This window comes from Salarias fasciatus, chromosome 6, assembly GCF_902148845.1.
Source record: "Salarias fasciatus chromosome 6, fSalaFa1.1, whole genome shotgun sequence".
Lineage (NCBI taxonomy): Eukaryota > Metazoa > Chordata > Actinopteri > Blenniiformes > Blenniidae > Salarias > Salarias fasciatus.
The window spans coordinates 8950401-8976983 of record NC_043750.1 but is presented as its reverse complement, the minus strand read 5'-3'; the positions used below and the strand labels follow the sequence as shown (position 1 = coordinate 8976983).

At 46.0% G+C, this 26583-nt stretch overlaps 2 protein-coding genes across 2 annotated transcripts; both read left to right on the top strand.

Annotated features, from left to right (window-relative positions):
• Nucleotides 1-2236: 2236 nt before the first annotated feature.
• Nucleotides 2237-9443, top strand: LOC115389495 (ribonuclease inhibitor-like). Its single transcript, XM_030092894.1, has 12 exons — nucleotides 2237-2321; nucleotides 3369-3500; nucleotides 3581-3757; nucleotides 4813-4971; nucleotides 5563-5736; nucleotides 5842-6015; nucleotides 6577-6750; nucleotides 6834-7004; nucleotides 7480-7526; nucleotides 7665-7729; nucleotides 7878-7927; nucleotides 9341-9443. The coding sequence occupies exons 1-12, from the start codon at nucleotides 2245-2247 to the stop codon at nucleotides 9441-9443; spliced, it is 1503 nt and encodes a 500-aa protein (XP_029948754.1). The 5' UTR covers nucleotides 2237-2244.
• Nucleotides 9444-10122: 679 nt separating this feature from the next.
• Nucleotides 10123-25981, top strand: LOC115389911 (uncharacterized). Its single transcript, XM_030093496.1, has 8 exons — nucleotides 10123-10185; nucleotides 10737-10792; nucleotides 11723-11937; nucleotides 12055-12320; nucleotides 12728-12841; nucleotides 13016-13166; nucleotides 13569-13646; nucleotides 24901-25981. Exons 3-8 carry the CDS (start codon nucleotides 11781-11783, stop codon nucleotides 25236-25238), a joined length of 1104 nt encoding a protein of 367 aa, XP_029949356.1. The 5' UTR covers nucleotides 10123-10185; nucleotides 10737-10792; nucleotides 11723-11780; the 3' UTR covers nucleotides 25239-25981.
• The last annotated feature ends 602 nt before the right edge of the window (nucleotides 25982-26583 follow it).

The following is a 26583-nucleotide window of genomic DNA, read 5'->3' as shown; positions in this document are numbered from 1 at the left end:
ATCCCCGCTCCCGCAGGCGTAACACTGTCATGTCCTTGGGCAAGACACTTCACCCACCTTGCCTAGTGTGAAAGTTGTGAGAGTGAATGGTTGGTGGTGGTCGGAGGGGCCGATGGCGCAGATTAGCAGCCTCGCTTCCGTCAGTCTGCCCCAGGACAGCTGTGGCTACAGCAGCAGCTTACCACCACCCAGTGCGGAGAGAATGAAGAATGCAATGTAAAGCGTCTTTGAGTGTCCAGAAATGCGCTGTATAAAACCAATTCATTATTATTATTACTATTATTGCTTTTTTCGTTTTTGTTTTGTTGAACACGCATCTAATGTGTGTTGTGTGTGTGCGTGTGTTGTTTTTTGTGTATCTAAAACTGAAAAAGCTATAAATAAAATATGAAAAAAAAGACATGCTGTATATATTTTCTTTAGTTTTTGCTAGTTGTAGCCCTCTTCTGTCATGCCAACCAACAAAAAGAAGATGGTGTATAATTGAGGTGTGTGGCTGAGCTGGATGTGAGAAAGTTCTTTCTGGAAGCAGAAGCAGTGAGTACTGTTGTGGTTTGTACACCCAGACGGTCTGCAGCTGCAGACAAACAGAGCCATGAGTCTGAATTCGCCAAAGGCCTCATACAGATAGCATGATTAAGGGAAAACAAAGTAAGTTTCTATCTTTTATGGTTCGAAAACTACATTTCATTAAGTAAAACTTTGTCTCTGGCATCGTGGATGACGACGGCGACCCCAGGCAGTTAAAGTGTGATTTAGTGAAACGGGTCACTCTTCACTTCTATGATCTGGATCTTTGAATTCATCATCAGTGTCACAAGTTTCTCTAACTAAAAATGTTGGCATCAGTGGGTCAAAGGTTTTTGTTTTGTTTTGTTTTTTTAAAATCTGACTAGTGTGTGGAAAGATGCATGCCTGCTGCTGTAAGTTTCAGAATGTCTGGGGGGAAAACATCAGTCAGGAGGGGTTTTTTAGGGGATTCCAGCAAGTGCATGTGGCTGCACACCTTCATCCTCCCCAGAGTAGACAGGAAACACGAAACACGTGAACTCAGCTGCAGGAGCAGCTTCCTGTAGCAGCAGTCATTCAGCCTTTTGAGGTCGCCGTCGTAAACACATCAGCTCACCAGCAGATACACACTCCTCGACAGTGTCAGAGAACTTTTTGAAATAAACATCTCAAAAAATATGTCCAATATGTAATGTATAATGGCATGTGGCTCTTCTGACCAGTTCAGACTTTTGTTTTAGTGGTTGAACAGGCGTACTTAATAAAGTGGTTGGTCAGTGTCAAGATATGCATTAAAGGGCAGCCTTAAAACAGCCATTGTAATCAAGTAAATATGACTTAAAGCTCGTGTCCGAAGTTTTGAAAGAGAGAGTTTTTTAATCCAACGTCTGGAGCGACCAAGCCACGCCCCTTTAATAATGCACGCGCATTATCTGTCGGGTGAAAATGAGAGCCTCCGAGTCCTACAGCATCCTCCATGTTTAGCTGTTTACGGTGGATGTTCAGCAGACAGTGGATATATCCGAGGCGCGGCGGCTGCTGCAGAGCTAGCTAACTCTCCTCTGCTGGGCGAGCGGCCGTGCTCTCTGGCTGCGTGCACAAGTTGACTGACATGCATGACAAGCATGACAAACCGGAAGCTCGAAATCTATTAGCTGAAGCTGACCGGCGCTTTTTCGGATAATACGGGGGTCTATGAGACGAAGGTAGAGCTCATAAATACATTTTTATATTGCTTTATGGTAATATTATGTTGTAGTATAGAACCAGACTGACACATTTAAGCTCTGTTAAAAAATGATACATACGTTGGAAACTCCGGACACCAGCTTCAAAAGACATTTATAGCTGGCCTGGAACTGAGAAGAATGGTGACCCTTTGTTGCTGCCCTACATGCCTGATTGCAGTTGAGCCTAGTTGTGCAAAGTCATTTATATATATAAAAAACAAAACAAAACAAAACAACAAAAAAAATGGTGTTCTCTTCCTTCATGGCTGGTATTTCCTTCAAGCTCAGGTTCTCTGCCTGCGAGCTTGAGGGTTTTGTGCAAAATCTTATATATATATATATATATATATATATATATATATATATATATATATATATATATATATATATATATATATATACATATATAGTATGTCATAGTATTTTCATGATGTCACATTAAATCATTGTAATGTGTTTATTGCAGTGTTACTAATTCCCCTCTGAAAGGGCTGAAATCCAGGGCATGAGTGTCCGCAGTGATGAAGATGAGGCAGACTCCTCTTCCGTGGTGTATGACACCAAAGTGCAAGGACGCTCACGGTACGCTCTGCTCACGTCGTTACATTGTGTGTCAGACTATATTTAAAAACCTGTTCTGTAACTGATGCCTGCCTCACAGAAGTTCAATGTTCTCCAAAGGAAATACCTGTATTGTTTTCATTGTGGGTTGTGGGTTCTTATTAACCAAACCGTTACTTAAAGAGGAAGGTACTTTATATAGAGAACCTCCAACATCATATTTACAGACCGGAGCACATAAACATGCCAGAGTCTTGAGGTTGATCTACTCACCGACCCTGAATGTCCCCTATTGTATGGAGGTATAAGCAGCATTCACATGAACTACTGGGCTACTGGGCAAATATACATTATCATTACACTACCCACTGCGAAGCCAACAGTTAGTGACTTTGTTTATTAGTTTGGCTCAAATCTCCAACAGAACTTTGACCTCTTAACCTAATCCTGAAGAATATGATGGACTGAGATATTTGCAAGTCATAAAATTTTAGTAACAGTTCCTGTCATCCCGAAACTCATTTACCTGCAAGTCTTGATGCTCAGATTGGATTTGAGGCCTAATTTCAACTTCAAACTTTGACTGTGCAGTCACATGTATTTCATCAAGTGACCCATATCTGATTCCCTCCATTACACTTGCCTACAACATCAGAAACACTGCACATGCATATTTGCAGTTTTTACAATCTCCAGGCTACTTCTGAACCAAACGCTAACTGCAAAGCCCAAAATATGGATGCATGATCGGTCATTGGAAGTTTCAAATAATTAAACCAACATTTTAAAAATTGTTGATTCTCACTGTGGGAAGTCACAATGAAAAAGCTAAACTCAAAGTCGTCAGAATTTTTAGGGTTTAAGCTTGGAGTTCTGACCTGCGAGTGTCTTTTAAAACCTTCTTAAATTTGTCCAAAATCCAAAAATATCCAGGAACTCAAAGCTATGAGGAGACCTGGAACACATAGCATTACCATATCAATTTATGATACCTGATGAATCACCAAATCATGCTAATATGCTTTACTTTTTAAGCAGCTGTGAAATGACTAACATCTTCAATCCCAGGTTTTCACCACATAATTACCTGGAATCAAGAATGAAGCATGTGGATCTGACACTGGGCGATTTGGAAGAGTTGGAAAAGGAGCAGTTCTGTGTTGAACTGGAGCGTCCAGACAGTATTGTGAAGACTCTGAGGTATTTATCCGATCTTTGCCTCCTTATTTCACAGTCATCATGAAATCGATTTATGCCGTCATACTTCATTCTTCCTTCAGACTGAATGACAGCCGCTTGTCAGAGCGATGCCGTGCAGCACTGACCGCAGCTCTTTCGTCGAAGACATCCCGTCTGAGAGAGCTGCACTTGAGTGGAATTAAATTCGAGGAGGATTCAGGAGTGACGCGCCTATTTGATGCACTGGCGAGTGAACACTGCAACCTCAGGACTCTAAGGTCAGTATATTGTCTGATGATTGTTCCAATAAGTCCTTCTTGGCAGCATTGTTACAAGTTGTCATCCAGAAAAGACTAACTTTATAGTTTCACCTTGTGACTGATTGTTCAGAAAAATACTTCCACAAGATTTGTACTCTGTCCAGAGAAAAGGGGCTGATTGAGTTTATGTAGGTGGGCTGCACTGAATTAAAAACGTCATTAATCACCAAGGTAATCCCATAATTCACCCAAGGAAGCAGTGTATGAAAATATAAAGTTGTGTTTAGCTCTGGAGTTCGGTCTTGGGACTTGCCGTCAAGAAGATGAACAGGTTTCTTTCTTTTGAACCAGTTCCTTACTTGTAGAACATCATATTAACTGTGTCGAATCTGTTCAGGCTGTGGGAAAACGTTTCAGCTTTTCACCCTCCCAGAAATCATTGCTGCAAAGAAAGACTAACAATGTAGCCGTGTTGGAAGTCAAAAGGGTTTTTAGACTCACTACTTCCTGCACATGACGCTGTTCTTTTGGCCCCTGAAAGACTCAGTGAAGCAGATTACTGCCAAACATTAATTAGCTGTAGTGAGGAGCATCCATCCATCATCCATCATTCATCCATCCACGGATGGACTGAGTGCTATATACGTGAAATCCCTTAAACATTTCCATTACTAAGATAGGTTTTCCCATGGGACACTATGTATTTCATGTGTCCTCATGGTCCAAATACCGTCTGAGGCTGATCTGCTTTCGCCTGTGTCATGTTAGACTCCCATAGGAATTGAGACATTAATGCCACCAGATCTGGAAGAGTAAGACATGAAGCTGTTTAACACAGCAAACTTGTCAGATCATGATGATTCTGGACTTTACTGTGGTGATGCTATTGGAGCTGTGATTATAGTAGTGCAGATCTTCATCTCTTGGATCCCTGCAATTTTGGGATATAATGTTTTTGTGTGATATGAAGTGGTAGACAACAATTAAAACAATGCAGGCTGACTTGTCAAGCTGCAAAAACAAAAAAATGCTTCTTTCAAAATGTTCACTTCTAACTCACACTCCTATTACAGACTTATTCACTGTGAATTAAATGAGGAAAACTGTGGCTCGCTGGACTGTGCCTCACATCTCAAGGAACTGGATCTGAGTCTTAACCGCCTGCAGGATGAAGGAGTGAATGCTCTGTGTACTCTACTGAACAATCAAATTGTCACACTGGAAAAGTTGTCGTAAGTTTGTACAGTATTTTATCATAAGTTGCTGCGTGGAGTCCCTCAAAGGTTGGTTCTGGGACCTAAACTTTTTATTTTGGGCATCAATGTACAAATATAGTATAATGGAGGTGTCAGCAAGGAGTCAATTCAGTCTGGAGTTCGTTCTGAACTGTAAGACGTGAAATATTTCCCTCTGCTGCTCATTGTGTGTTGTTTAAGTTTCTGTAGGAATAGTTTCAAGCCCAGTGACAACCGGAAGTGCGTCCTGGGCTTGTGCACAGTCTGGGACTTTCGCAAATAGTGTATCAGACAGACTGTTGCTCAGATTTCTCCTTCAGACTCTCAATTATTATTATTTTTTCCCCTTTCATCTGAGATCTTGTCCACTCTGGCCCTTTCACAGCAGACCCCAGGCTGGGGCTTATTGGTCTTAGTTTTGCCTTATCATTCGTGTCATTATTCATCAGTGTTAAGCTGTGAAGTATGTTGAATATCACCACTCATCTTGACTATCTCTCATCCAATCAAATTCTTCTGTAGGAATTAGCTCACATACAAAACAATAACGATGAAAATCTTACTTTAACATTTATCATCCAATTGCAGCCTCGTGGACTGTGGCTTAACAAAGCAGAGCTGTGCCTCTCTGGCTTCTGTATTCGAGTCTGAGCGCTCACACCTCAAACATCTGGATCTCAGTCTGAACAACCTGCGAAACTCAGGAGTGGAATCTCTGTGTGCCGGCTCCAGGACTCTGCTCTGGACACTGGAATACCTGAGGTGAGACTAGTTTTTCTTTGTTATGTATGCTATATCAGAAAATATTTTTCACAGCTGATTCGCACAGTAATGATGAGGGTTAACATATATATTCTTCAATTTCAGGCTTTCGCACTGTAAATTAACAAAGCACAGCTGCGCCGCTCTGGCGTCCACATTCAAGTCTCAGCTCTCCCACCTCAAAGTGCTGGATCTGACTGGAAACCATCTGATGGATTCAGGGATAAGGGTGCTGTGTACAGGACTAAAGAATCCGCAATGTACGATGAAAACTCTGAAGTAAGTCTGCTCATGTTCCAATAGATCTGCCTCTTTCTTAGGAAAAGGTTTTTTTTTTTAAAACACCGAGCTTTCCATTCTAACATGTTCAGACATACGAGGGATCAAAGCACAACAATAATAAATTGCTAGGAAACACAATTTTCCTCTATTTGTTACGAATGCAATAAAAATATCATACACGACGCTTCCTTTTTGAAAACTCCTATCTCATTACACCGAACAAACACACAGGAAGAGGGGATCCTCCTCAATCTGCTCCAGCTTTCATTCTAAACTCTTTTCTTGCCAAGTTTAAGTTACAACTGTCAGTATTCCTGTGACGGATCCAGGTACAGCATCCTCAAACATCAGACACAAGCTTGGTGACATGGAGGGGTGAAAAAATGGTCTTCTTCCAGTAATTAAATCCACTTTAGGAGCAAAAAAACATCAGAGAAAAGTCAACTCTCAGACAAGATTAGAAGAGATGAGAAAGAAAATGTGAGGTGAGAAGAGAAAGAAGGAATGATGCTGCTTTCAAATTGTCTTAGTGCTTTTTTTCTTTTAATCCTAATCCAGGCTGAGTCACTGCGACTTGTCAAAGACAAGCTGTGGTCATTTGGTTTCGGTATTAACGTCCAAACCTTCCCATCTCCAAGAGCTGGACCTGAGTTTTAACTGTCTGCAAGACGATGGAATCGTCCAGCTGTCCCTCGGACTGAGCAATCCCAACTGCGGATTGAGCAAACTGTGGTATTTGTCTTTTTCAATAATTATGATTTCTATTAAATTTTGTACATCAGTGTTTTTCAAGTCCATTCTTTTTCTCTCTGCAGGCTGAGTTATTGCGAGTTCTCAGATCGAGGCTGTGCTGCTCTGATCAGAGCTCTGAAAACACACTTTCATCCGATTTTGCTCGATATCAGTGGAAATAAGTTGAGCTATGAAGGAGTGATGTTACTGGAGGAAGTGAAGAACAGCTCAGACAACAGAGAGCAGACTTTGAGGTCGGTTATATGCTGGATTGATTCAACAATGATACTGTGGAATGTAAATGCTTTGAGCGCATCTTGTCATGGTTTCATTATTTTTTAAAAACAACAGTGATCTGAATATTTCTAAAATGTATTTAAGTTGTGCTGCAAGTCAGCCACATTAGCAGAGTTAGTTTGATCTGTCTTGAAACACTTTGTGCCACACAGTGAGGCTGAACTGAATTGAATATTCTTCTCAGACCAACAGCAGAGGCAGTAGGTATTACAATAATAATCCGAGATTTGACAATGAATACATTTATAGCAGCTCATGAGGCAAACTGTGAATAATGTGCCGTATATTATAATATATTTAGAGCAAGAGGTTTGATCTGTTCCCATCCCGTGACTCTTTGTTCGGAGGGTTTTTAATGTGCAACACACAGCAAGTTGACAGTTGTTTGTTATGAGCCTTTCATCATATTAAATCTCAACTTTTACTCTACAGGGTGGAATACGACGCACTACCTTCATGTCTTCACAGCTTGAAAGATGGTGTGTGGTCTGACACACTCACTCACTCACTCACTCACTCACTCCCTCACTCACTGCCTCTCACACACGTTTTGGGTGTAATTGACATAAGTGTGTTTTTAATGGGGATAATTGTTACTTTTCTCTTTTCTCCATAAGGTGGCGTACTACCTCCCCAGAATTTGGATAAAAAAACAACAAAGACTGAAATGGAACCTTTGACCGTAAGAAAAAACTCCTCAGAAAGAAATTTTAATGATTGATTGGTATTGTGGGAGTTGAAAACAGCTCAGATAGTGTTTTACTGCCATGGCCAGAGAGAAAATTGCAGCAGAAGTCCTCTAATCAACTCTTTCCTTTTTTGAATCCCAGAGCAAGTTGCTTCTTGAAGATTGGAAATATTCTGGTCCTGCTTTGCAAGGGTAATATAAACACTGCACAATTTCTTTTCAAAGCATGTATCATTCTGGATCATATAGCTGCTCATCCAGCCATATCCTTTTTCCATTCTATTGTATCCATCTAACGGTTGTGAGGAATTGGTGCAGTTTTAGCTCACTGAAGGATAAACCCTGGACAGTCCATTTCATAACCTTTCTACCAGAAGCGGTGTGAACTCCTGCAGCACTTTGAGCTGCATTAGCTTGTCTGATTAGCCATGACAGTTTTCCAGATTCACCTCTTTTCCTTCTTTTGGGCCAACATTGATCGAAATTGAGCATTGAACACAGTGAACCCCCACAAGGCAGACTAGTCAGGATGCTCATTGTCACCCTTGACCGCCACCAGGAATGGACTGTCCGCATATGAGCATCAGAACCGGACCATGAAGCAATGGAACAGAGGCTATAAAGGGTTTTATTTACTTCAAACTTCTCAGCAGTTATTCTTCACTATAAGAGCAATAACTGAGCTCTTAGACTTTTCTAATGTTTTTAGGTCACTGAGTTCAGTGTAAATAAAGAATAAAGACCAAAACTCCACAAAGTCACAAAGATTTCTGAACATGTCATCTTCCTATAATTTTCCCAGAACTGTAATTGTACATTGACGTAGTATTGAATCAATACCAGTGTCTGTCATCAGGTCCAATACTCTACAGGATACTCGTATTCCTGAAAGCTAACTGATACAATTAGGAGTATTACCTGCCGTCATTTGTCAGTAACGTCAACGACATGTGGAGAAGAGAGGATGAGAGGCGTCCATGGCTTGAAGATTATTTAACGTTAATGAGAATGACAAAAAGAAAACAGACCATAAATTATGTTCTGGCAAAGTATCAAGAGGAGGAGAAAGATAGTCGGTACAACACCAGGAACTTAATCAGCAACTGAATCAGCAGTGACATTCAGGCCAACAGTTTTAACTGAATCGTGGATCAGGGGTATTTTACTCTGAGCTGTGTTACATGCTAAAGAGTTTCAGAGCTCACACACCAGCAATGCCACATGTTAAACATGACTAAGTTATGACCGACACTCTCATTAACAGCGAGCTGGAGTGTGCGGCTGCACACAGCGAGCGCAGTCCCTCAGTCTTCAGCATCTGTCTACTCGCTACTGTAGATTGTAAGGCTGACAGAGGTGTGTGTAACTTCGACCCAGAGGCTGTACAGATGTGCATCACGGCAACACATAGCCTCTGCGTATCATTTACATATGGAGTGTTCATTAGGCTTTGTGGCGTTCATGAAGTACACGTATTAGTGCTAGATATTGGAAAGAAGCTAAAGCTTAGCACTCGGTCTCGCCCTTCATAAAAGTGTTACTGGTTTTGTTACAATAAAGTTATTATCAACTTTTACTTTTTGAATTTTGTTTTAAATTTTGAAGGTTAGAAAGTGAAGCAGCTGCCGAAGTACCAGCGTCACCGTCATCCACATTGTCATCACCGCCACCATCATCTGATGGCAAGTATACTCTCATCTACTGGTAGTTACTGTATAATCTGGGAACATTATGTAATTAATACTTGTATTCGACTCATCTGAAAGTGCCGAGCAATAACAGTCGCAGCTTATTTCATGATTAAGTCATTAATCTTATTTCTGGTTTTCATTGGTTTGTAGTGTTGTCGTTGTCGTCAAACCTTTGGCCATATTATATGCTGTTGTTCTCTAAATCCGAGTCATGTTGAGTCTCGTCTCGTCTCAGTTGTGTCTGTCCAGTTTGTTTGGGCTTTTTATTGTTTTTCGCTGAAGTGTTTGATGTACCAATTTTGCTCTCATTTCAGGTGTCTGTCGTTCTCTTCTCTATTTGTAGCTTCCCTTCCTTGAATGTGTTCAACTGTTTTTTTTTCCAAGTTCCATCTGTCTCTGTGTGAGAAAGCGGTGTGCTTTCACATGTCATTTGCCATTTTTTTGTACGCATGTCTCATTTCAGACCTTTCCATGCTGTCTTTTCTTTTACTCCTGTGGTCTTATTCTTGTTTTTGCCTTTGACTTGCTCTAATTGTGTGTTTTCTTGTTTAAGTGATGAACTGTGTACTAAACATTCCAAGTACAACTATCAGTCTTCTGTCTCACGCCTGCCTCTCTGAGTTCTGTACATGAGTCCTGTGTGAACCATGTCAATGCTATTTATTGAAAATGCTTGCATTGCTTTATTCAGATGACCCTCAACTCACACCGGATTCAAACAGTGGAAACACACAGCTCGAGTGGTCAGAGACTAACAAGGTATCACAAAGTCCACACAGCCACATTTCTCTTTTATTTAATCATTTAATTTTCAGTTGCAGGCAGATTAACCTGCCTTTGCATATTGATAGATTCGAAATGTTCCCACTTATACATTTCTCACTCAAATATGCAGTTAAATTATGAAAAAAATAACAAATAAATAGTCTTTAACAGAGAGTTTTGCCTGTGAGATCTGTCCTAATCACAGCACCTTACTTCTGCTGGAATCAGATGCCTTTAACACAACAAGCCCTTCTGTGTTTCAGCATCCTGTTCATGAATCACACACTGAACACATGACAATACTTTAATGGAGGTTCATATGAAGAAATCAACAGTTTAATGACTTTTGTCTTCTGAGTGTTCAGAATCAGCTGTCCAATCGGTTGAGGCAACCCTAACAATGGTCCATGGCAAAAGATACTTATGTTCTCCTTTATACTATCACTAACAAGCCACACCCAAAAGGTTGAGTTGTCGTTATTAGTTAAGTATAATAATTAAAACCTGTGCCATGAAGCTAATTCTGTGTTTTTTTTTTATTTCAGGGTCCGTTCTACTTTGAGCCTAAAACATTATATGGGCATGGAGGGATTTCATACAGGTAATCAGTATTTTACACCTGGAAATATTTTGTCTTTTCTATTTGGTTTTTCATTCAACACTACTTCTGGTTTTTTTTTTTTTTTAGATGCAAAAGTGACAATAATATGTAGAAAAATAGAGTACTTGACTAAACAGATGTATATTTAAAAAAAACAATTGTCTAACTTCACGTGGACACAATAAAATAAGAAGAAAAAAACGTAACCTTCAAAAACTGTGGTTGCAATGAAAGTGAATGATAGAAGTGAGAGACAGAGATCCGGCTGATGAGTCGACAGCTCACTGTGTTTTCAACAATAATGTTTCATCATTCAAATTCTGCTTGTGAACACTTACTGGATAATCATGCATGAGTTATAAATAAATAAATTTATTGTAAGAGCCATTTATCATTTCTATATTTGAGCACTAGGAGGCAGGATGGGTGGGAGGCATATAAGGAGTCCACAGGTGATGAGCAGCAGGTGTGAGAGAGAGGGACAGCAAAAGTGATTCTGATTGGAGTGGTTCAAAGCAAAGTATGGTTTAATTATCTACCAAGGTCAGGTCTTCCATGTTCCTCCAGACGGCCTGTTCAGGTGTAAATGTACAGTATGTGATGGATTAAGCTTTGAGGGCATATGAGGAAAACAGGGAGGGATCAGGTTGAAGGGGGAGGCAGAAGGGTGGAAGATGAGAACTGAGGGTGACGAGAGAAGGTAGAAGAAAGTGGCAGAGAAAAATTTGAAAAGATTTCCCCTTCTTTCTATTTGAAGACAGCAAGAATTCCAAGCTTGTGTGTTGCCTACACTTGAAACTTACCGATGAAAGAAGTCTACATTTTACATGTGTACACATGGCAGTCATGCTGTGATGTTAGGGAAATGACAAAAAATGCTGAGCTCGGGTTGGCTCTTTGCACATCGAACACTTGGCTTGTGCTGCACAGGTTCACAGGCCTGGGTCCGGGTGTATTCCTGTGTCAGCTGACTGGACTGGGCTTTACAATGACTCGACGGGGAGAGTTGTTGTACAAGATCATCCAGTGGGACGAGGAACTCCTCCAAACGGCTGGAAAAGTCCCTGCAGGTCCCCTGTTTCAGATTGAAGGTACGACCAACGCTGTCTCCCAGCTGCACCTCCTGCACTGTGAACCAAACCCCGGTAAGTCTGTCTCGGTTGGCGATAGAAAACCTGCATCATTGAATTTTTTGAATGATATGTTGTGGAAACTTTTGGAATGTGGCAGGATGCCGATTTAGAGGTTCTTTCTATTTGCAGTTGCACTTTCTAATGACCTGTCTGCGGTCCACATGAGTGATGAGGGGATGAACATCCTTGAACCACTGAAGATAAATGAAACCCATGTTGTTGTGGATGTCAGTCACTTCTCTGGCTTTGGCCTGGTCGTAGATTTTGTCAGAGGGCTCCTAAACATTCAAAGACCGATAAGTAGCCAAGTACTGCTGTTCCACCGTCCGATCTGGACTGAGAAGAGCCAAAAAATCAATGTCTTCCTGTTGCCAAAGAACGTCCCACTGGAGGAGGTAAGAGGCCACAGTTCAGACTGGTAAACTGCTGTCTGAACTTGTGTTAAAGACCTGGTTCACAGTTAGAAGCAAAAGAAGAGAACACACAAAGTTGATTAAAATGATCTATGTCTTATGTGAACAAAATAGAGAGAGGAAGAGGACAGACCTGTCACACACGTGATTTTTGGGAATGGGGTCAAATTATTATTATTTACAATACACTTCAGTTTATGATAGTTAGTTTTTGTTTTACTGATTTATTAATTGTAATTCCACAGAACACTACAAATTGCATTGCATTCCACGTTTGATGACGTTAAGATACGTGTAGTACGTGTATGGTTGTAATCACACTTCTCCAGGGCTTGTGCATCCTGGTCAATATGCCTTGGCTAATCACCTGCAATTTTTTTCTGCTAAAGGTGAAACAAAAACAGGAAAATGCAGACTACATTGAGGCCACATCTTCCTGTCACCTCATTAAAGATCGCACTTACACTCTGCAGTGTCCCGAGGCGACGTTAGTCCAGCCCATGGTGAGCAACTCTAAACTGAGTCCAGTCGATTCCAGTTGGCTCTTAATACTGACGATTTAAGCTTTTAAAAACATCAATACAGCTCCAGACTCATTTGACTATCAAAACTTTGTCACAGTCATGTCACTGTTGAAAAGTTGAAAAGCTGAAATGATCATCTCTTATGATTTACAGAGTGTGCTGTTTGACCTCCAGTATGGACCAAATTACCACCCAACGTTTGAGATCCGGTTAAGTCCACTCAAAACAGAAGCCACCGTGACGGTCTGTGGGGAGCCAGCCAAATCTGTGTGGATGTATCATGTCGACCTCACTCCTAAAGAAGGTTAGAGTGTGTCAGTACTTGCGAATAGTGATTCATTTGTCTAAGACCCCATTTACTTGGTGACATTTCAGTTGGGTGCTCTTGTTTGTATTGTTATTAAAACTACACTCATGCATGGAAAGAGCAATATGATATGCAATATACAATTAACTTTGTTGTGTGTTCATGCTGGATACTCAGTATTTAATGTTTATACTGCATTGTTTCTTAGTCCTGGTCCTCAGGGAGCCCTGCCCAGCATGTTTTAGAATGTTTCTCTCTTCTAACACACCTGATTCCAATGATCTGCTCGTTATCAAGCTCTGCAGAATGTGTTGGAAGAGAGTAACACCTGAAACATGAGTGTACTGAATGTCTTACACATAATTTGCAGTAACTTGCAGGTCTTTGCCTCTGGTTCAGGTGTAAAATCGGCCTCAGGATCTACCTCCTTCACAGTTCTACCTCCAGCCAATGAACCCAGCACATCTGATATTACAGGTGAGTCATGAGAAAGACTGTCTTTTAAGTGGGAGACATTCTGTGTGGCTCATGTTTTGAATACAGTTGCATCTCACTGAATTAGAATAGCAGCAAAAATGTGTTTTATTTCAGTATCGCATGAAACTGATTTTCAAAAAAATTTACATGAAAATTAAGGGTCTAGTAAACAGTAAATGGAGTAGACTTGTATAGCGCTTTTTACCCTGCATGACAGAGCCCAAAGCACTTCACACTGCAATATCACATCACCCTTTCACACCATACTCAGTGGTGGTGAGCTACTATTGTAGCCACAGCTGCCCTGGGGCAAACTGATGGAAGCGAGGTTGCCAATCTGCGGCATCGGCCCCTCCGACCACCACCAACCATTCACTCTCACAACTTTCATACTTAGGCAAGGTGGGTGAAGTGTCTTGCCCAAGGACACAACGCCAGTTTTACGCCTGCAGGAGCGGGGATCGAACTGCCAACCTTCCGGTTATAAGACAACCCGCTCTACCAACTGAGCTACTGTCGCCCCGACAGGAGTTTTTGAAACCCTGGTCGTTTTCATTAATGGGTCTGATGTCTCTTATCTCCTTCCTGACAATACCCCAGCAGTTCTATTTCATCCTGTCAGACCGCCAGAGGCGGTGCATAAAGCACTGAATGATCATCTTTGCGCCCTCGCAGGTCGAGAATGTATACAAACAAAGTCACCTGTGACCTCCCGGTGACCTACAGGCACCTATATAAGTCACGTGACCCTGGAAGCCAGTCCCTTTTTCTTTTCTCGCTTTGCAGTGGTTCGAGATCAGGACTGGTGAGCGTATGCTCGTATACCAGCGTTTTTCTGCCGCTTGTTGTGGGGAGCCTCGCGACTTCGGTCGGAGATGCAACATTGCTGCCCTTCAGAGGCTGCACAGGTGGCTCGGCCGGCCGGCTTGTTTCCGCGCGGGTGCGGGCACCGACGGCTGGTTTCATTTTCATCTGTTTTCTTCTTCCGGAGCGGACGGAGTGGTGAGTATTGTGTTTTCCAGCAGCTGTGTTCGGCTTGCGTGGGTTAAGTGGTGGCTCCAGTACAGCGTGTGTTCGCGTGTGTCTGTGCCGCTGTGTCTGGCTACTTGCTTTTTCTTTTTCACTTTCTCCTCGAGCGGCCGTTTTTGTTCTGCTCTGTGTTGTGGATTTCCCTGCGGCTGGTGCATCTCTGCACGGCTGCCTGCGGGGGTGGGGGGGGCGTGTACGGCGGTGCCCCTTGGATCCCGAGTCAGGAGTGGCATCTTCTGCCCGACCTGATTCGGCATGCTTCCTGTCTGCTCTGATCGTGGGGGGCGTTCTCTGCCCGACCTGAAGGGATTGCGGCTTCGGGTGTGACGCCAGGATGGACACCCTGGCCTGTAGGGCCTGTCTGGTGCCTCTCTTGCAGGACGATGGTCATGACCTTTGCCGTCCTGTTTGGGCATTGAGCATCTGTGCCAGGGGCTTGCGGAGCAGGTTTGACGTAACTGCTTATTGGACCCCGAGCGGTGTGCGTTTCCCGCCTTGCCGCTCTGGAGCCGCCGATTGCTGCGCTGTCTGATTTCATGCCAGCCACTCAGCCAATGCACCCGGCTACGGGGACCCCGGCGGGGGCTACCCGGAAGAGACGCGAAAAGAGTGAATCCTTCCTGACACTGGTCCTCGGAGTCTGGGTCTCACACCTCTGTTGGTCTCCAGGAGTGTGATAGGGCCCTTGGGCCCTCGGTGGTCTGCGCTGCTCTCGCCCACCTGCATCTGGACGTTCCGCTGGTCCCGGAAGCGTCAGTTAGCGTTTTCTTCAGGCACCAGAGGGTGCGGCCGGCTTGTGTTGTCCCTCCGTCCTCGGAGTAGGTCAAGCAGCTGTGTGCCTGTTGGACTGATACCGAGGCACTGTCGTGGTTGACGTCTGACGGCAGGGCTCTGGCGTCCATGCAGGGTGCAACTCAATATGGCCTGGGCCACATGCCCCCTGTGGAGCCGGCCATTGATTCTTTGATTATGTCTCCTGAGGAGGCCCTTCGGTCTGACCCTCGCAGCCCTGACTCACGGTGTCGGCTGACTGACGAGCTCCTATGTAGGGCTTCTGACACAGGTGCGCGTAGGGGACGGATGGGTAAATCCTTGTCCCATTTCCTGTGGATCTCTCGGCCACGTTGAAGTCCTCGGCGGTCGGGGACCAGATGCTGGGTCTGCTGGATGCATCGCTGCAGATGTTCACATTGATGTCGCGTGAGCTGGGTTGCCTCCTTTCCACGCTTACGCTTACACGCCCACAGGTTTGACTGACGCAGTCCCTGCTGTTGGAGGCGGGTCTGAGGACCGTTAGGTCATTCCAGTTGTTCCTGGCGAACTTTTTGGTCCGGCTGACACAACGGAGCTTAAACGCACTGCCCAAGCCACTTGGACAAGGCACCGGCTTCTGGGCCTACATATAGGCGCCCTGCGCCGGCCCGTGGCACCGAGACGGTGCGTCGGGAATCTACTAGGCAGCTGGGGGTGTCACCTGCTGTGCGAACGAACCGCCCCCCCCCCCGACAGCGTGCAGTGTTTGCCCAGGAGCCTCAACGGTCTGAGAGGGTGCAGTCCTCTCAGTCTCCTGGGCCTGCGCCATCCGCCAGCGTCCCCCTGGACCCTCCCAGGGTCGGGGTGAGGCCATTTGGCCGATTTTGGGTTTGTTTACCCAGTGGGTGCTGGACTACTGGACCTGCAGCACTCCGGGCATCTGGGTGCTGGCCACACTGTCCCTCGGTTACCGCCTCTAATTCCACCGTCGGCCACCCGTACCCGGTCGGGTCACATGGACGGTCATCCACGGCCCTCCGACGGCACAGGCACTGGATGCCGAGATCACAACGTACTGGACAAGGGTGCTATTGTGCCCGTCAACCCCGACGGGATCCGGGGGGTTTTTTACTCTTGTTGTTTTCTGGGGCCGAAGAGGACCGGCGGTTTGCGCCCGGTTTTGGATTTGAGGGGTGTCAATGTTTTTTGCTTCCGTTTCACATGCTGCACACACAGGAGATGCTGCAGGTGATTTCCCAGGGCGATTGGTTCACATCCATCGGTCTGACATACACATACGCATACACATACATACACACATACACATACGTGCCGGTTGCGACACGGCATCGGCGGTTCCTGCGTTTGCATTCAGGGGTTGCCACTACTGGGTTCGCGTTCTTCCGTTTGGCCTCTCCCTGTCACCCAGGGTGTTTTCCCATTGTGTTTCTGCTGCGCTGGCTCCGCTGCAGGCGACCGGGCTGAAGATCCTCCCGTACATAGACAAGTGGCTGGTGTGCGCCCCTCTCGGGCTCAGGCGGTATGGTACACCCAGTCTGTCTTAGATCATGCCACACGGCTGGGCCTGCGGGGGAACCTGGCCAAGAGCAATCTTATTCCCACGCAACGCACAGTGATTCTGGGCCGGGAGTTGGATTCGGTAACCGAGCTCACTCGGCCCTCTGCCCCAAGAGTAGGCCGTTTCATGGACCAGCTGGGCGTCCTCCCTTTCATCCTGTACCTGCATCTTCTGGGGAAGCTCACTGCTGCCTGCACGGTTGTACCATTGGGTCTGCTTTTCCTGCGGCCGATGCAAATGTGGCTCAACAGGTTTTGCCTGGGTCCCTCCAGGTTCATGCACAGGTACAGACGGCTCCATGTGTCGACCCCCTGCCTCGAATCCCTGTCCAAGTGGAGGGACAGGGCGTGGATTGTGGCGGGTGTTCCACTGGGCTCCCTTTGGTCTCAGAGGGAGGTGGTCCACACTGAAGCGTCTCTCTCAGGGTGGGGCGCGACATGGCAGGGGCGTTCGGCTCAGGGGACGTGGGCCCCGACGTTGCACCTGGACCACATCAACGCGCTGGAGCTATTGGCAGTGCAGTTTGCGTTGGACCACTTCTTACCAGTACTGCGACACAGACAAGTGTTGGTGCATTCCGACGGCACCACTGTGGTTCACAACATCAACCACATGGGCGGGACGCGTTCTTGGAGGTTGGTGTCACTGACACGGCAGCTTCTGTCCTGGGCTGCCCCGCGGTTTCTCAGCTTGAGGGCTGCACACATTCTGGGCACGCAGAACTTGGTGGCAGATCTTCTGTCTCGCCAGCGGCCCTGGGCCGGGGAGTAGCTGCTCCACCCGCAGGTGGTCGACCGCAATTGGGCATTATTCGGCAGGGCTGCGGTGGATTGTTTGCGTCCAGGGTGTACGCCCGTTGTCCCCTGTGATTTTCACTCGGGAACGGCGGTGGTCCACTGGGGCAGGATGTGCTGGTGCACGACTGGCCCCGAGCTCCCCTGTATGTCTTCCCTTCCATTCCCCTGATCTTCCAACACTGATGAGGGTCCTTCACGGGGGTCACCATCTCCTCCTGGTGGCTCCGTTTTGGCCAGGGAGGGTTTGGTTCCCGATGCTGCACAGGCTCTGTTGCAGCTTTGCCATTCCTCTGCCCTCCAGGTGGGATCTCCTGTCACAACTGGGGGGGCGGTTGGTGCATCCCAGCCTGCAGCTGTGGGTGTGGCCACTCGGAGTCTCCTTTGAGTTTGGGGGGGCTGTTGGACGCATTGTTTCCAGTGCTCGTGCCCCCGCCACACAGCGCTTGTACACGAATCTGTGGACACTGTTTGAGGCCCGGTGCCGGGAACTTGAGGCCGTTCGTTGCCCGGTCGCCTCTATCTTGGTCTTCCTACAGGGCCTGTTGGATGAGCGTCACTCGCCATCCACCCTGACGGTGTATGTGGCGGAGATTTCCTGCTGGCATCAAGGGTTCCACGGTTGCTCAGTGGGCTCTGACAGGAATGTGTCTCTGTTTTGAAGAGCGCCAGGTGGCTCCATCCCCTGGCACGTCCCATAGCGCCATCAGGAGACCTGCCGGTGGTGTTGGGGGCCCTGCGGCCTGCTCCGTTTGACCGATTGGGATCTCAAATGTCTTTCTATTTCTTTCTATTAGGACGTGTTGGGGAACTGCACACATTGGCTATTTATGAGTTATGCTTTAAGTGGAATGCTGAGGGCTCTGGTGTTACACTGTGGCCTGATGCTTCTTCCCTTCCCAAGGTGGCTACAGCCGGGGGCGAGATCCACCCCCTCGAGCTGGCATGGTTGGGGCCGCCAACGGCGGACGAGCCGTTGTGCTGGTTCGTGCCTGGGATGTGTATATCCGGGCCTCAGCTTCGATGCGCCGGTCTACCTGCCTGTTTCTATGTTATAGTGGTCCTCGCAAGGGCCTGGTGCTGTCCACGCAGCGACTCACTCACTGGGTGGTGGGCGCTGTTCAACAGGATTATGTTTCGCAGGGCCATCCCCCGCCGGATGGTGCGCGGTGTCAGTCGACCAGGGGGCTCTCCACTTCATGGGCTGCGATGGCGGGGGTTCCACTCCACGTCATCTGTGCGGCTACCTCATGGACGCCGCCGTCTACGTTCCCGGCTCTACTGAGTGAATGTGACGGTGCGTCATCCGCTTCAGGGGGTCCTGGGGCGACAGTCGTCATCTTGTGATGAGCACTTGTTCTGCGGGGATTGCTTTCGATTCCTCGGGACTTTGTTGGTATGTGTCATCCAGTGCTTTATGCACCGCCTTTGGCGGTCTGACAGGATGAAATAGAACAAAAGTTACACATGTAACTACGGTTCTATGAATCCTGGATTCTGGTACTGACGCCCTCAGGCCGTGACAGAGGGTCATTCAACTAGCTGTAAGTTGATGTATCATCAAAAAGATATTAAAATGTTTTATTAAGGTTGAAAAGTTCCTTAGTGTCGGTTTAAAATCTGTTCCTCAAGGAATCCATAAAGTGAATTAAACAGTGGTGTGGGGATGGGATCTAAAAGGTAGGTTGTTGATTTTACTTGGGAGAAAACTCACCCAAGAGTCCTCGCATCAACCAGGTCAAAACTGTCCAGTGTTTCCTCAGGCATGGACAACGGTTCAGCTGTGTTCACCGATAATACTTGTTGAGGTAAAAGGCTGGACCTGATGTCCATCATTTTAGTTCTGAAGTGGTCTGCAAAGTCTTCACAGAGAGCGTCTGTCGGCACCTTAAAAGCTTTGTTAAAATTAGCACCAGTTAAAATGTTGAAGGTGGAGAAGAGGGACCGGGGGTTGTCTTTATTGTCTGAAATAAGTTGAGAGAAGTAGAAAGTTTGGGACTGTTTAACTGCATGATTGTAGATTTTGAGCTGTTGACATAGAATCTGGTGATGTATAGTCAACTTGGATTTCCTCCACCTTCTTTCAGCTCTCCTGCAGTTTCTTTTCAGTTTGATGATTGTATCGTTTTTCCTCCACGGGGGTTTGGAATGGCCCTTGATTGTTTTGGTTCAAAGTGGAGCGACTGAGTCCAGACTGGACTTCAGTTTACTGTTAAAATCATCAATGATAAAATCACAGGGTGAAGGTAAAATCACAGGAGTGCTCTGTAAGATCTCTATAAAATCTGCAGCCACTTCAGAAGTAAGGTAGCGTCTCCTCACTGTTCTCACCGGGGCTTCCTGCTGGTTAAAACTGGTGATGTTAAAAAACACACAGTAGTGGTCAGCAGTGTTGGGCAAGTTACTTTAAAAAAGTAATTAGTTAGAATTACAAATTACTTCTCCCAAAAAGTAATTGAGTTAGTAACTCAGTTACCTCACTGAAAAAGTAATTAGTTACTCAGCAAAGTAACTGACATTATTTTTCATGTTCTACACATTACCACATTCTATAACATCTATAACATCAAAGATGTTTATATCAACTGAAGAATAAAAACACTTTATACAGTATTTTAGAACATTTGGTATTTATTTGAACTAAACTGCAGCCTGTTAAGAAAACACAAATGTAAACTTCTGGCCATTAAGTACTGAAATCTCTGTAACTGTACATTAAGCCTACTGTGTTCCAGTGGACCTGCAGCCAGTGTGTTCAGCTCGGCTCTGGTCGCCTGCTGGTTGCTTGTTTTAACCGAGGGGCTCCTCTCCCTCCTGCTGCGTTTGGGCTCAGGTCGGGTTAGCAGCAGCAGCAGCAGCAGCAACAAGTGTCATGCTAGCATGTGGCAGACGTGGATAAAGTCTTCCAGTGAGACTTCCAGTTTCAGAACGCTACCTTTCTATGTCCTGGGCTCGAGCTTCACGACATTGTCTCTGTTTTGTTGTGTTTACCGGTCAGAGCGTGCAGCGAGTGAGACACGTGGGCAGGGCATGCCCGCCGCCCAGCCAATCATCCTCGCGTCTTCATCACCCCCCCCCCCCCCCCCCCCCCACCCCCCCCCCCCCCACCCATTCCCCTCTCCCCCCTCCTCCCTGCTCTCTCCTGCAGCTGATGTGTGCGGCAGCAGCGGACACTCGCGCTTCATTCAGTCTAATTGTAGTAACGCGCCACTTCATTTTCTTAGTAACGGTAACGGCGTTGCAACGATGGGAAAAGTAACTAATTAGATTATTCGTTACTGAAAAAAATAACGCCGTTACTAACGCCGTTTATTCTAACGCCGTTATTCCCAACACTGGTGGTCAGATACAGCCAGGTCAACAGCAGAGGACACACTGATGGACAGACCGGGTTAGAACCAGGTCCAGGGTGTGTCCTCTGTTGTGAGTTGGCTGTGCCACATGCTGTTTAAAATCTAAACAGTTTAAAAGGTTTAAAAATTCTCTGGACATTGAGTCCGAGATGTCGTCAACATGCAAGTTAAAATCACCAGTTATTAAAATTCTACTATATTTAGAATGAATTATTGATAAAAGTTCTGAAAATTCATTGATAAAAAGACTAGAGTACTGAGGGGGTGTGTACACTGTTAAACACAGGACTGGGGGACTGCTAAAAACAAAGGTGTGGTGCTCGAAGGAGCTAAAACTATTAAAACCTACTGCACACGCGCTAAATCTGTTTTTTGAAATGGAAGCAGTCCCTCCACCCCTCTTACCCTGTCTGGTTGAAAATAAAGTTAAAACTCGGTGGGGAAGCCTCAGTGAGGATAACAGGAGCGTCAGTGCCGCCATGTCTCAGTTAAAAGCAGACTGTCTACATTATTGTCTAAAATAAGATCATGAATAATAAAAGATTTGTTTAAAGGTGCAATAAGGAGTTTTACAACCTTAAAAATACTTATTTTCCACCATAAATATGTTACACATTTTTAATGATGTGTACAATGTGCCCTGACATATTCATTAGAAGTACCTCTAACAGCGCTAAACTGTCACTTGAAAGTTGCAGTGCCGGTCCGGCACCAGCATTTTTTTTGGGGAGAATTTGAAAGGAATGACGTAATGCGCGCTCCGGCTGGATAGGTTTCATTTTGTCCACCATTACTCCGCCAGATGCTTAGTGAGCAACAACTGAGCAGGATCTTCCAGAAAGTAAGAAAAGACTGGCTTCTAGCACTGCCACAGCTCCACACAGACTCCACCAGGTAAAAGAAACTTAAATCTTACTTGAGCGCTACTAAACGAGCGAAGACGGAGTTCCCCTCTTCCGTGCACGCAAGCCACAGGGACGAGTTTTTCAGTAAGCTGCATTATGCCCAAGGCCTGCAGAGGGCGCTGTTTTGCATAAAACGTGCAAACTCCTTAAGGCACCTTTAAGAGAGAGCGCACATTCAGCAGCGCAATATTAATGGTGGTGGGCGGGCTGAATGTGGCTCTCGGTGGACTTTTACTGTTAAAAGAGTCCTTTGTCATTTAAAAACAGTCCGGGGGATGTGGTGTCTGTAGGAGGTGATGACAGGGATGCTATGTACAGTGTGCAGTGTGTCCGGAGGCAGTCAAGGTGTGTGAGGGGTGTGTGCGGCGTGTGGTGGATGGAGGGGTGCTTGCAGGTAGTCAGTCAGCGGGGGATGTGTGGACTGTGTGCTGAATGTTACCTGCTAAAATGGAGCTGCCCAGCAGCTCGGGTGGAGTCTGTCCTGGTGATAAAAACCTGGGCGGTTCCAGAAAAGATTAAAATTGTCTATGAAATAAAAGTTGGAGGCTGAGCAGGAGCACTGAAGCCAGGTGTTGAGGCTGAGCAGTCTGGAGAAGCGTTCAGTGCCCCTGGAGAAGGTCGGCAAAGGTCCAGAGATAAAAACCGACCTCCCACAGCTCTCCAACAGGTTAAAAAGGTCTTTAAAATCCTGCTTGGTGACTCTGACTGCCACCGGGCCATGTCGTTAGTGCCGACGTGCATGATGACCCGGCGGACAGTGGAGGGGAGGGACTGCAGGAGCTCCAGGAGTCCGTGGAGGATATTATATTCCTGATGCTACTGTCCCCAACCAGGAGAGATGTGGGGAAAAAATGGGACGGGGCAGGGGCGGCTGCGGGGCAACGGTGTCAGTGTCCGGGGCTGGGAAGCGCTCCGCCAGTGCAGCGGCGCTGCTGGCAGCAACCTCGCTGCTGGAGCAGTGGTCCTGGCCCTGGTCCTGGTTCAGGTTCTCCCCGGAGTGGTGGTGGTGGCTCCTGGAATGCCTCCTCACCGCCTCTCTGATCAGCCTCAGGCAGTTAGCGGAGGCTGCGGACCAGGGCGATCGCCGCGGCTCCAGGGCCGCGACGGAGTGATCCGGGGCCGCGGCGGGGAGCTCCTTCTCCGGGGCCGAGGTGGAGTAGGCCCGGGCCGTGGCGGAGTGATCCGAGGCCGGGGCGGTGAGCTCCTTCTCCGGAGCCGCGGCGATGAGATCCTTCTCCGGGGCCGAGGTGGAGTGGGCCAGGACCGCGGAGGAGAAATCCGTCTCCGGGGCCGGGGTGAAATGATCCGGAGCTGTGGCAGAGCGATGGCGGTGCCTGGTGGTGTCTGCCAGCGTGGCTTCCGGGGTATCGTGTCTGTGAGCGGTGGACCCACCAGAAGACGCGGGAGCAGCAGCGGCCGCAGCAGGCCGCGGACCCTCACCGCCCGCCGGGCTGTCGTCGTACTGCGCCAGGGCATGGAAGCGGTTCGAGAGGGGTAGTGGAGGCGAAGCTGCGGTGGGCTTAGGCTTGCGGCCCCGCACTACCACCTCTGCCCAGGAGCCCTGATGGTCCGGAGTAGAGCAGGAGGAGCCAGGGAGCTGGAGCGGTGGTGTTCACGAAGGACGAGATGAGCGTGGATTGTCCCTCGGCCAGTGTCCGGGCCTGCTCCAGCAGATCGTCTTTTCCCCTGAGCTCCTCCGACAGCCGGCGGATGTTCTCCCACAGGTCGGCGACGATCCTGTCCGCCTTCACGACCAGGGGGTGCAGGTGAAGTCCGCGGTGCAACGCTGCGGCCATGTTGGGCTGGTGGCACGGCCTCACACACCTGTACCCACGGGCACGTACCTCTGTCCCTGGTGCCCGGGTTCACTATCGGTGTAACCGTGCCGCCGTCGTGCTGCGTCGCCATTCCTGGTTCACCACTACCGGCTCGCCACTTGTAAACCGCCGCTCTGCCTCAGTGCCACTGCTCCGCTTCGGAGCCGGAAGCGTCGATGCTGAGCGCTCGTCTCGGTAAATGAGCAGAAATCTGTTGATTTTTCAGGACGGACACAATGGAAGTGGATGGTATTTTTGGTTCCCCTGGTCAAACTCATGAAATACACAATACAACAACCCCAAAACACTTTTGTGGACACGTTATAATCCACACATTCACTGCGCTGTGAAATATTAATGCAAAATTACGAGATTGAGTTGTTTATGCGAAGATTGCTAAGACGGAACTACTTACTAAACATGGCGTCCAGGCGTAGTGATTTCAAAAGAAAAGGTAGTTCCCAGTATTTGCTTCAGTGTCGTAACGCTACAATATTATTTGTTGGTGTTCCACAGCGTAGTGAATGTGCGGATTATAACGTGTCCACCAAAGTGTTTTGGGGTTGTTGGATTGTGTATTTGATGAGTTTGACGAGGGGAACCAAAAATACCATCCACTTTTTAGGTTTAGACTCCATCTCGGACTGTTTGGTGCTCTGATGCAGCTTCAGCTTTGAGTTTGAAAATTTCACCAGTTTTTCTTTGCATTCAGCTGTCAGTGAAGCCATATTCGGTTACTGTCTTGGTACGCTCTTTTTTATTTTTGACAGCTTGACCTTCCGCTTAAGCCTGATGCACTGATATTTTTTCCTCCCACTTTTGACTCAGGAACTATCTATCTATCTATCTATCTATCTATCTATCTATCTATCTATCTATCTATCTATCTATCTATCTATCATATAGTCCCCCCCACCCACACACAAAGAGTAAAGTTTCTGTCACTGATGAAATCATCTCAAGCTTTCTTTTATGACTCTCCAGTGATTACTGAATGCAAAACATTTGCTGACTTATCCTCCAGGTCGTGATTCAGGAACGCAAGATGTGGAATCACTGAACTTCTCATCAGAGGAAGAGGAGAAGGTGTTCGCCGTCCGAAAAGGCTTCATTGACAGAGTGTCTGGCTCCGTTGTAAAGAGTCTGCTTGACATCTTTCTGCAAAGGGAGGTCATAAACTACAGCGAAAAGGAGCAGATCCAAGCCAAACAGCAAGAGAGAGACATAGCAGAGGCGCTGGTCGACATGGTGTTGAAGAAGGGAAAGACAGCTTGTACAATAATGATTGATGCTTTACGAAAACTCGATCCATTTCTATCTGATACTCTGAAGTTGACCCAAGGAGACGAAGCATGCATGTAAGGGCTTGTGTTGACAGGTGGCATTTGGAAATACATTTCTGAAAGATTGTCATTAAGTTTGACAGAATCGGTCCAAGGTTGTCTATCTAATTTCACTGTGCGTTTCTACAAATGAGAAGAAGATTCCATTTTTCGATCAGTGACTGCAGTGCGAGAAAAAAAAAAAAACCCGGTGTGCATCATGATAAAAATAGGGCTGTGAAAAGATTTGTTTTCAATCACGATAAATCACGTTTTGAATTCTCTTTTTTAAATTCAGTTGTTTTGCATTTGAAGGCAGTTTTCAGCATTCATCTGTCCAAACAATCAGTTCAACAGTTGAATTTAAAGTGACTACTGAAGTTTCAGCAAGGCGACTTCCTGCCGCCACTAATTTCTTATCCGAGCATCTTCATCGGGAAACAGAGAAAGAATTTCCTTTTGGACCTCATTGGATTTTCTTTCAAAATAAAGTGCCATGTAGACCAAATTAATATGACGCATGTGTTAAAAATACAGTTTTCAAACTGAAAAAATGCCCTAAGCCTAATTATGTGATTGATCATGATTAAGTCTTTAGTCATCCCTACATTAATTAATTATAATTAATGTGATTAACTCTGACAGCCCAGACAAACTAACAGATAAAAATGAGTCAGATAAGTTCCATCCCTCCGGAGTTGGTATTATGATTTCAGAAATACCTCTACTGCTGTTTTTGTCACTTCAGGGAATTAGCTTATTTTCACTAACGTTTGCACATAGAAACCGTTTACCTCCCTGGCTAACAGGAAAATGAATGTAATCATATTTATTCATAATATATATATATACATATATATATATATATATATATATATACATATATATATATATATATTTTTTTTTTTTTTTTAAGAAATCTGTTTAGAAATGTTTAGAAATGATGACAGACTATGGCCAGATTGTTTCTCTGAGTTTTTCCTGCAATGTTTAGTACCAATATACTGTATAATAATGAAAATAAAGTTTGATGTTTGAAGTGAATAATTGTTTACAGCAGCAGAAATAGTCAAATGACAAGCATGTAGTCAAGAATGATACAGCCTTGGTGAATAGAATTGCGACATGAAAGTTCAATAACTTACTCAGAAAGAGGCCAGAGGACAATGGTTAGTGCATCACATCTTTCTGTGTGGAATTTGCATGTTCTCCCCATGTGTGTGGATTTCCTCCACATACAACCTGAGGTCACATGTGATGGACTGAGACCTGTCTTCCTTGACCCTGCCCTTGCCCATGGTGAGCTGTGTGATCACATGGATGGATGTCAGATGAAAATGAAAATATATTTAAAATTTCTCTCATTGTATGTTAAAAGTAAAAGC

Bases quoted from the DNA above. Each gene is read 5' to 3' on its own strand.
- LOC115389495 (XM_030092894.1), top strand. From the start codon at position 2,245: ATGAGTGTCCGCAGTGATGAAGATGAGGCAGACTCCTCTTCCGTGGTG. The intron at 2,322-3,368 runs GTACGCTCTGCT...CTTCAATCCCAG, and splicing joins AAAGTGCAAGGACGCTCACG to GTTTTCACCACATAATTACC. The intron at 6,751-6,833 runs GTATTTGTCTTT...TTCTCTCTGCAG, and splicing joins TGCGGATTGAGCAAACTGTG to GCTGAGTTATTGCGAGTTCT.
- LOC115389911 (XM_030093496.1), top strand. From the start codon at position 11,781: ATGACTCGACGGGGAGAGTTGTTGTACAAGATCATCCAGTGGGACGAG. The intron at 12,321-12,727 runs GTAAGAGGCCAC...TTTCTGCTAAAG, and splicing joins AGAACGTCCCACTGGAGGAG to GTGAAACAAAAACAGGAAAA. The intron at 13,167-13,568 runs GTTAGAGTGTGT...CCTCTGGTTCAG, and splicing joins CGACCTCACTCCTAAAGAAG to GTGTAAAATCGGCCTCAGGA.